The 9475-nt window shown below is 42.6% G+C and overlaps 5 protein-coding genes across 7 annotated transcripts; all 5 read left to right on the forward strand.

Moving 5' to 3' along the window:
• Window positions 1-625: 625 nt before the first annotated feature.
• On the forward strand, window positions 626-4460 carry RB195_023150 (uncharacterized protein; the record flags this gene model as incomplete). Of its 3 annotated transcripts, none has more annotated exons than XM_064210487.1 (3): window positions 626-2206; window positions 2306-3138; window positions 3674-4460. In XM_064210487.1, the coding sequence occupies 3 exons, from the start codon at window positions 626-628 to the stop codon at window positions 4458-4460; spliced, it is 3201 nt and encodes a 1066-aa protein (XP_064066368.1). The 3 variants fall into 3 exon arrangements, with proteins under 3 accessions (XP_064066368.1, XP_064066369.1, XP_064066370.1); XM_064210488.1 differs by having other exon boundaries at window positions 626-1900; window positions 2387-3138; XM_064210489.1 differs by having other exon boundaries at window positions 1172-1900; window positions 2387-3138.
• Window positions 4461-4532: 72 nt separating this feature from the next.
• On the forward strand, window positions 4533-5498 carry RB195_023151 (uncharacterized protein; the record flags this gene model as incomplete). The annotated part of the gene is made up of 1 exon (XM_064210490.1): window positions 4533-5498. The coding sequence occupies one exon, from the start codon at window positions 4533-4535 to the stop codon at window positions 5496-5498; it is 966 nt and encodes a 321-aa protein (XP_064066371.1).
• Window positions 5499-5893: 395 nt separating this feature from the next.
• On the forward strand, window positions 5894-6325 carry RB195_023152 (uncharacterized protein; the record flags this gene model as incomplete). Its single annotated transcript, XM_064210491.1, has 1 exon — window positions 5894-6325. One exon carries the CDS (start codon window positions 5894-5896, stop codon window positions 6323-6325), a length of 432 nt encoding a protein of 143 aa, XP_064066372.1.
• An 860-nt stretch (window positions 6326-7185) lies between these two features.
• RB195_023153 (uncharacterized protein) lies at window positions 7186-8334 on the forward strand (the record flags this gene model as incomplete). Its single annotated transcript, XM_064210492.1, has 1 exon — window positions 7186-8334. One exon carries the CDS (start codon window positions 7186-7188, stop codon window positions 8332-8334), a length of 1149 nt encoding a protein of 382 aa, XP_064066373.1.
• Window positions 8335-8606: 272 nt separating this feature from the next.
• On the forward strand, window positions 8607-8880 carry RB195_023154 (uncharacterized protein; the record flags this gene model as incomplete). Its single annotated transcript, XM_064210493.1, has 2 exons — window positions 8607-8702; window positions 8767-8880. The coding sequence occupies 2 exons, from the start codon at window positions 8607-8609 to the stop codon at window positions 8878-8880; spliced, it is 210 nt and encodes a 69-aa protein (XP_064066374.1).
• Between the last annotated feature and the right edge of the window lie 595 nt (window positions 8881-9475).

Consider the following 9475-nt stretch of genomic DNA (forward strand, 5'->3'; position numbering starts at 1 on the left):
ACAACTCGAAAGCAAAGGCGAACCTCTCGATAGTCCATGGCTGCTATCAAAAATTCTTTCTAAATTCACAGAAAGGATTCAACGCAGCACACTTAAAGTAAAGGTCTCTCTGCCCCAAGGAGAGACCTGGACATTAAAGAAATTGATGACAACAATTGACATTGCCATAAAACGCGAAGAAGAAATTGAACTGCAATTGCCAAAGAGGATAGAACGTTCACAACTTCTAAGCAAAACTACAAAGGAACCGGAATTCGAAATCAAAGGGCGGTCTCCCTTTTGTTTCTATTGCGATAGCAAAGAACATTAGTCCACAAGATGCACGAAAATCGTGGCACCTAAAGCAGAACTGGAATATTTAAAAAAGACAAACCGCTGCATTGGGTGCGGATCAAAGTCCCATATTTATGCCGATTGCAAAAGCAAAAGCTGTATAAATTGCGGAAAAAAGCATCATACGTCTACGTGCTTCAAGACAGCACCAGTCAAGCCGCCCCAACAAGGTCCTGTTTCAAATGTAAAAAAGGAAGAAAGGAAGAAGCTGTCATATGTACGGCAGAACTTCACAAGGTGCGAGAAGCAAAGCGCACACGTTACGGAGGGCTCAATACCCAATCTCACAGTAATGAGAGTTGAGAATACCTCCAACAAAACCCGACAAGGGGAGATGTTCCTTTTGACAGGAGCCTTGAAGGCGCTACTGCCAAGGACACAAGAGCTCATAACGCTTCGGATACTCTTAGATACGGGGGCAGATCGAAGTTTCATTGATGCTAAGCTTGCTAAGGAACTTGAATTACCTAGCCAAGGCTCTGTTACTATGAAACTACAAACCTTTGCAGCACAAACCACAAAGCAAATCCAGTGCACCAAAACATGTCTGAATGTATGGGACTCGGAAGGAAAGCAATACAAACTTCGCGTATACACTCACGACTACCTTACGAAAGGCTTCCCTCAAGGAAAGTTAGGGAAAGAAGACCTACAATTCATTCATCAACAACAAATAAAACTCAGCAGTCCATGCGAGACAAACGCTAAACCTCCAGAAATACTAATTGGCTGCGATCAACTCTGGAACTTTATCAACTTTCAAGCAGCGCATTTCACTCTGCCGTCCGGGCTCATCTTCGTACCTACACGTCTAGGATATATGATTTCTGGACAACGTATGAGTGATAAAATGCAGCATGGAAATAAACTTCACTCCACAGTACATTACATGGAATCTCAGGACTGTGAAGATCCATGGGAGCGTCAGTGGAACATTCAATCTCATGATGTAGAAAAGGAGTTCTGCGGTCCCGAGAAGGAAGAAAAAGCTAACATAAATGCACAAGTGCTCGAAAACTTCAACAACACTATAGCCAGGCGAAATGCTTGTTATGTTGTTCGATTTCCTTTTGGGGAAGATCATGAATATCTTCCAGACAACAAAGTATTAGCGCTCCACCGACTGCGAAGCGTGCTTCGCAAATATCAACAAGAGCCACATATTCTTCAGCAATATCACAGCATCTTTCAAGATCAAATTGCTGAAAAGATCCTCGAAGAAGTAGACGAGAACAAGGACACAGTTGGGAAGATGAAGCACTATCTTCCACATCAACCCGTCTTCACCCCCCCCCCCCAAAAAGACACTACGAAATTAAGAATAGTGTTTGATGCATCCGCGCATTATAAAAACTGTCCTTCACTCAATGATATTCTCCATCAAGGACCCACGATACTGCCTAAGCTGTACGGAATTCTTCTACGCTTCCGCACTCCAAAATACGTTCTTCTATCAGACGTAGAAAAGGCATTTCTTCAAGTACATCTTCATGAAAACGACAGAGATTTTGCAAGATGCTTATGGATCAGGGATATCACCAAACCATTGACAGATGATAACCTGGTGGTATGTAGATTTACTAGAGTCACTTTTGGGATCAATGCCTCACCATTTCTTCTCAGCGCAACAATCCTCTTCCACTTAAGCAATTATGTCAAAAATGACGGATTAGCTCGAGAAATTTCGTCTAATCTGTACGTCGATAATTTATTTGTCGGAGCAGAAACAATTCTTGAAGGCGTACAAAAATATAAAGAACTAAAATCAATTTTTAACGACCTCAAGATGAACCTAAGAGCATTTATCACGAACTACATGGACATCATGGATGCAATATCCACAAAGGATCGCTCCTCCAATCTGTGCCCTAAGGTACTTGGAATCTATTGAGATTCTATAGCCGACAACTTCTTATTATCGATCAACCTGCCTACGACAGAATTTGTCAGCAAACGAACTGTTGTGCAACAGATAGCGTCCATCTATGACCCACTAGGATGGTTCATACCACTCTTTGTCAAAGCAAAACGTTTCCAACAAATTTTTTGGAAGGAGCAGTATGATTGGGATGAACCACTCAACGAAGAACACAGACGTCAGTGGAAGCTCATTACAATGAAAATATCCAACTTCCACAAAAAGGTGCCACGAAAGGTCACAGTCGACAACTCCGCACCTTATACACTGGTAACCTATTCCGACGCTAGTGGAATTGCTATGACAGCATGTACCTATCTCACTAGCCAAAGGGAATCCAGCTTTCTTATGGCTAAGTCTAAGGTTACGAACAGTAATCGACCAACCACCGTACCGAAACTCGAAATAAATGCCATAACCATTGGAGCACGACTTACTCTCAATACTTTCCTAAGCTTAAAATCCTCAATAAGCATAAACAAGGTCATTTTTCTAACCGACTCGGAAATCGTCTTAAATTGGCTGAAAGGTTCTCTTGATCATCCTAAAACAGGACCTTACGTCAAAAATCGTATACGCGAGATACGCGACATCGTACAGTCACTAGAGCGTATGGAAATTGGAGTGAAATTTGGCTACATCGACACGAAATGGAATCCTGCCGACATTGGAACACGGGGAGCTTCCAATCATGAATTCGTGTCTCATGTGTGGTGGGATGGTTATTCTCTTGAGAAAATTCTCAATGACGAATTTACATCCACCCTCTTTTCCCTTGTTAAAGATCCGGAATTACAAAATGACGATTATCTACTGAATGCAGAAGCGAATGTTATAAAAACACATGCAAATACTGACAAAGTCGAAGAAATTCTTGATCTGACAAGGTATAATACTAAAACCAAGCCGCTGAGGATCTTAGCCTACGTGATAAAATTTCTGAGAAGCATTATAACTCGTCTAAAAAGCCCGTTGCAGGAAAGGCTCCGAGATTCTTTACCCTACTTAGTTCGACAAACAGAGGATCAGGAGCTTACGGCTACCGACATATTCGAAGCGCATAGCATACTCATAAGAAATCACCAGCAGGTACACCTCAATTCCCACAACAAAAAACAGTTGTCAAAAAACCTAAACCTGAAGGAGGAGGAAAACCACGTGTTCAGAGCATACGGACGTCTTAATAAATCCAATTTAAACATTATGGCAAAAAATCCCATTTCTTATCGTTATTCTTATCGTTCCGAATGCGGAGCTGTGTCGTCTTATTATCCTCGAAGCGCATGGACCGTATCATAACAGTACAGGACATACAATAGCAGAAGTTCGACAACAGTACTGGATTCCACGGCTCCGAGAACAAGTGAAGAAATGCATGCGGTCTTGTGTACCCTGTCAAAAAATGAATAATCTGCCATACAGATACCTAGAAATGGCCGATCTTTCATCAAGGAGAGTAACAAAAAGACGCCCGTTTGAAAATATAGGACTCGACTACTTCGGCCCTATAACCGTCCATGATGATCATAAGGAACGTACAAACGTTTATGGATGCATATTCACATGTTGTGTAACTCGCCTCATCCATCTTGGGATCGTATCTGACGGAACCACTGAGAAGTTCCTCAGTGCATTTCGTCGATTCGTAGCTCGTAGAGGAAAACCACACCTGGTTACCCGTGATAATGCACCAACCTTTATATTGGGAAGTCAAATCTTGAACGATTCTCTAACCGAGCCTTCAACCAATGAAGACGTAGCTCGTAATATGAGCAATCAAATGATCGAATGGAAGCATAATACTCCTTATTCACCTTGGAAAGGCGGCTTCTATGAACGTCTTATAAAATCGGTCAAACAAGCCCTATTCAAAACGATAGGAAGACGCATTTTAACAATAGAGCAGCTGCATACGTTCCTCGTAGAAATCGAAGGATGTCTTAACTGTAGGCCTCTCACCTACCAAGAAGACGACATCAATGATGCTCTATTACCCCTTCGTCCAATAGATTTCGTGCAACGCAAAATGGAAGTGACTCTTCCGTTTAATTTCTCAGAAGAAGAAAAGGCAGATCCTATCTATCGACCTCCCTCGGAAGAATTACAATTCGAAACCAGGCTACAAACCGAAAAAGCATTGCGATCTTCGTACAAACTCACAGAACGTTTCTGGGAAAAGTGGAAAAATTGCTACTTAACAGCTCTTTGAGAACAGCATCGCCGAACTATTGACAGTAAACGAGGAAACGCTAATGAAGTACGAAAAGGTGAAATAGTTCTTATGACGGACGCTCTACAAAAAAGAAATCACTGGAAATTAGCGCGCATCTCTAAATTAGTACCGAGCATCGACGGAACAGTGAGAGAAGCAGAAGTATACTGCAACAAAAAGACACTTCGGCGCCCTATCAACCAACTCATTCCTCTAGAAATCCAAGGGAATGAAAGAGAGTTCCAACAGAGCACAACTTCAGAAGCACAACAGTTACAATCTCCACCTTCTAATAATCGATACAATCTACGCCCAAGAAAGGCGAAACACCGCTATCCGGAAGAACAAAGTCAGGACAACGGTAATATCTACGGATTTACCACAAAAAGATCACCGACAACTTGGCCTACAACACTATACCTAAAGATGGCCCTCACCTTGGTTGTCATCTCGTTTGTCAAGGGAAAATACCTGCCAATCGAGAAACCAAAAATAAATCAAAATTACCCGCACCCAAACTATGCCATAGAATGCAAAGAACAAGGGTTATACCTTCATGCCCCACAGGCAGAAGAATATGAATTATGCGTTAACAACTACTGCATAAGGGAGAAGACACCTCCACTGCATAAATTCTTACGCTTGCCACCAGAAGAAGTACTTCACGACTTTGAAATAAACTGGAAAATACGCATAGGAGATAGTTATACTACAGTTGAAACGGCTTGTTCAGCACTACCTTTTTGCTCTGCAATAGACTGTACTATGTGTGCCGCCAATATTTTAAACCCCGAATGTTGGCCTCTGGCGGCAATTGCAGGACTAGGTATAATAATATACCTTCTCACTGCCATCTGCTACACCCTCTGTTGCATATCAGTTGCAGTTGGCCGACCATTCCGCATCGTCATTGCGGGAGTAGGCAAGGTGCTTGACTTAGTGGCACTATTATATGGTGTTGCTGTCAGCGGATTACTCTCTGGGTTCTGCATAGAGGAAAACAGCAACATCCTAACCGAATTCTGCAAGCATTAGCCATATGCAGCTTATTGCACGGAGCTATAGCATGCCAAGAGGTGAACATTTTTCAACATCACCTGAGAAACTGTCGAACCACAACAGGACAAAGCACCTGTAGAGTAGAAGTGGCCTCAGTGGTAAAGATGAACCCCTTCAAAAAGGACGTGTGCATAAGTTTCCAGAGAAACAACTCCATCGTACTAAGAACGCGTCTTCGGTGGGAAGGACTGAGACTAATCTGCGACCGCATACCGGTAACATACACACGGAATGTGGTACAAAAAATAATCGACAGTAAGAGATGCCCACACATAGGATCATGTACCGGAAACAAATGTGCTGACATCAACACGACGAGCATACTGCCTGACTTGGCTATCGGCAACTCCTTCCCTGGAATTACTGGCTGCATGGAATCATGCGGTGGCCCAGGATGCGACTGTTTCTGTCTCAGTTCCGGGTGTTTGTTCTATAGGATTTATGCAGTACCAACAGATGATAATGTCTACGAACTCTTCAAGTGCATACGTCGGAAAGAAGAAGTGAAACTCCGTCTCGAGATCAGCAAAGGCTCTACACTTCGCACATATGTACTCGGACTCCACCCGAACATTCCTAATCAAATCCAAAGCATAGATGTAACATTAAGCGTACTCGCAACTCCACCATTACCGGCCTTGGAACAAGTTTTCATTGCCTCGACAAACCTAACAGCGATATGGGATAAAAAGACATATCCACTACTTAGCTGTCCTACACGCGAACATGCAAAGACATTACAATGTCATTTAAGAGATGATTGCGATTGCGTAGCTGCTGCCTCAAGTAAGGTGCATATGTAACGAAGATAGGGTCGGAACAACCTTCTTCGACATCACCAAAGTACTCCCAATTACACATCAACAAGTACGATTTACACCACATCCACTACATGGAGTCATCGCAAGAGCAGATGAGGATATATCCGCCGAGATCATCTTGAACTTGAAAGAAACCATCGACAATTTCATCACAGAAATTAGAGACGACTTCTGTACCATTGAAAACATTTACCTCAACGGATGTTATCAGTGCAGTAAGGGAGCAACTGCTACCGTAACATGCAAATCTACATTCAACAACATATCTGCCGAAGTTGAATGTGGGCAGGACAGCTTTACAATTCCCTGTTCTCCTTCGAGCACTTCATCTAAAATTAGATTCCTATTCCAGTCCGCTCGAATCCAAATTCAAGGTTCCCTGAGATGCGGAACAAAAACATCGACCTTCGAGTTGACAGGAATCTTGAAGTGCCCATATAATTTCCAAGGAAGTTTCATGCATTATATACAATCAGACCACAACAGAACTTCTGAGTTCCAGTGGCCTGACCTCAATCACATCTTGGACATTTATTTGCAATGGTACAAGTATCTACTCATTGCCATGATTGCAGTTGCAGGAGCTCTTCTTATGAGCTGTCTATACCTTCCAAGGATATGTACAAATGCAACTATGTTATGCATCAAAACCATCTTCAAAATCTTTAAATGTGGATGGAAGATACTCCAATGCATATTTTCAGTATTCCTCATGCGACTTATGAATCCATTTCGCAAAGGAAAGAAGGATAAGAGCAACGAAAAGCTTCTCTAAACGTCCTTCAGCATACAAAATAATAATTACAAAGCATTATCGAACAATACCTTATCCTTTTAGTATAATGGCATCAAATAGGACCGACGACATGTTCACAAAGAAAAGAAAGGCTGAGGAACGAAAACTCATAGAGGAAATCCGCTACAAACGCTCATGTATCAGATTAGCCGTAACGTTCCCAGCTGAAGAAGAAATTCAGAAGAAGATTCGTAATTTTTTAAAAGTTGTTGTAATGCTAACTCGGTCCAATAACCTCTCCGAAATGTTTACTAAAACCCGAGGAAAAAGACCTCAACATTTCGCAAGGGTGGAGGCAACGCTCTACAAGTGTCGCTTAGAGCAGGTTCATCAAGCGGCCAATATTACGATGGAAAGAATCGGCGCCGCTGCCCAAGGACTATCGCTGACGTACGATTTGTACGGACTACTTGTGATGGCAGACAATGACTTGGCAAACTCGAGATACGAGTTTTCCAATGGCACGGAGGAAGGAGTAACATTGGAACCTAGCTTTACCGCCGACTTCATATGCAGAGAAGTCGCGTTCATCAAGGAATTTCGAAGTCAAGTGGAAACCGAAATCAGAGAAGCTGAGCTTCAAGAGCAAAGAGAAAACCACATCAACGCCTTCATCCAGACCAAAGAAGGAATAAAGCATCTCCACTGCGAATTTAGGCAGTATTATACGGAAATTAAGGGACATACCCGTAGGCTGAGCGAAAACGTTCATAGCATTAAGGAAGAATTTCGTCGAGATTTCAAACAAGGCTTTGCCGAAATCGATAAACGGATTACTAATCAGAACGAAAACACTCAAAGCATCAAGGAGGAACTTCGCCGTGACTTCAAACAATACTTCGCCGAACTCAATAAAAGGATTACTAACCAGAGCGAAAATATCAATAGCATGCGGGAAAATCTCCACCGCGAGTTTGGGCAATGTCGTAAAGAAATAAAGGAGCAGATTCGTGACCAAAGCGATAGCATAAAGGGAAGCATCGAACTGACCAAAAATTCACTTGAGACACGGCTGGCGACTCTTCCCTCTTACGCACCGAAAACAGATCAAGAGCCAACCATGCCGAAAGAAGTGGCATCGGAAGGGACAAAAACCAAAAACTGGACAGAGGGCCCTAATTCGAAAAATCAAGATCCTGTAAGACAAAGAAATGTCGAAGAGGAGGAAGTCGAAGAAGACCTCTTGGATCTGTGACGAATACGAATGTAGATAGCAGAAGGATGCAAGCGAAAAAGCTTCAACCTATACAAATGAAAACATTCGACAAAAAAGGGAGCATGCAGAGAAGGAACGGAGAGAACAATTAGATGAACGAAGAGACAGAATCGAAGAGTTCCTCAGATACAATAGGGACGTACCAGAAAGGAAGATTCGACGGCTTGACTACATGCGATCAGAAAAGCGCTTCCTAACGTGCTCATTCTGTTTAGCCAAGGGAGAGCATTACTCAGATAGCTGTCCAGAGTATGCAACTGTGGACACGAGATCGAGAAGAGCACGATGTGTCTTATGTCTCGACAGCCGTCATGACACAGACCATTGCTGGAGCAAGGGCAAAGCATGTATGTACTGCGGCAGTGCGCACCACAACAAGGCTTTGTGTACCTTGCCAGAAACGATAAATAGGCGTCGCAAGGAACTGGAAAGAGTGAGGGAAGAGCTGCAGACGCTCAAGAACCACCAAAACGATCAACCAGTGCTCTCGATTTCACAACCCTGGGGGGAGTGTCACAAACGTGACCATAGATCATAAAAATGAAGAAGAAAAGAAAATATGTTTACTCTTGATGGGAATGCTCAAACAAAGAGCATTTGAATAACAGGCAATCAATGGGAGTTGTACTCTCAGCTGGCGTATCTGGTGAGCAAAAACTACTCGAGCACAATCAGATTGCGAGAGCAACACTGTGCCGACAGCAGACAAAGAACTTGGACCGTATAAAAACGGTCCAAGAGTGTTTATTGCTCAGAACATAGTCGAGCATTGCCCCAAAGGCCTCTCCTAATTTCTTGCCTTCTTCCCATTTAAGTGTGTACATATTTTTACCTCATTTTTCTGTTCTTAATGCATTGTGCACTTCTATTCGCGCATTTCTCGTCTGTCATTAAACGTGTTTTATGTAACGTGCCTTGTTTAATAGTTCGCTGTACATTACATAATTCGTTGTACATTATATAATTCGCTGTACATTACGTTCGTATATATGATGTTGATCAATAAGACCAATAAAGTTTAATTACCCAAGTTTGAGGCTTATTCACGTGGCATCTAACGAACAACTGAACCACCGCTGACTCAAAGTGGACGATAACCAATGAAGTTTTCCCAGCGGCT

The sequence above is a fragment of the Necator americanus genome, chromosome X, assembly GCF_031761385.1.
Source record: "Necator americanus strain Aroian chromosome X, whole genome shotgun sequence".
Taxonomy (NCBI): Eukaryota; Metazoa; Nematoda; class Chromadorea; order Rhabditida; family Ancylostomatidae; genus Necator; species Necator americanus.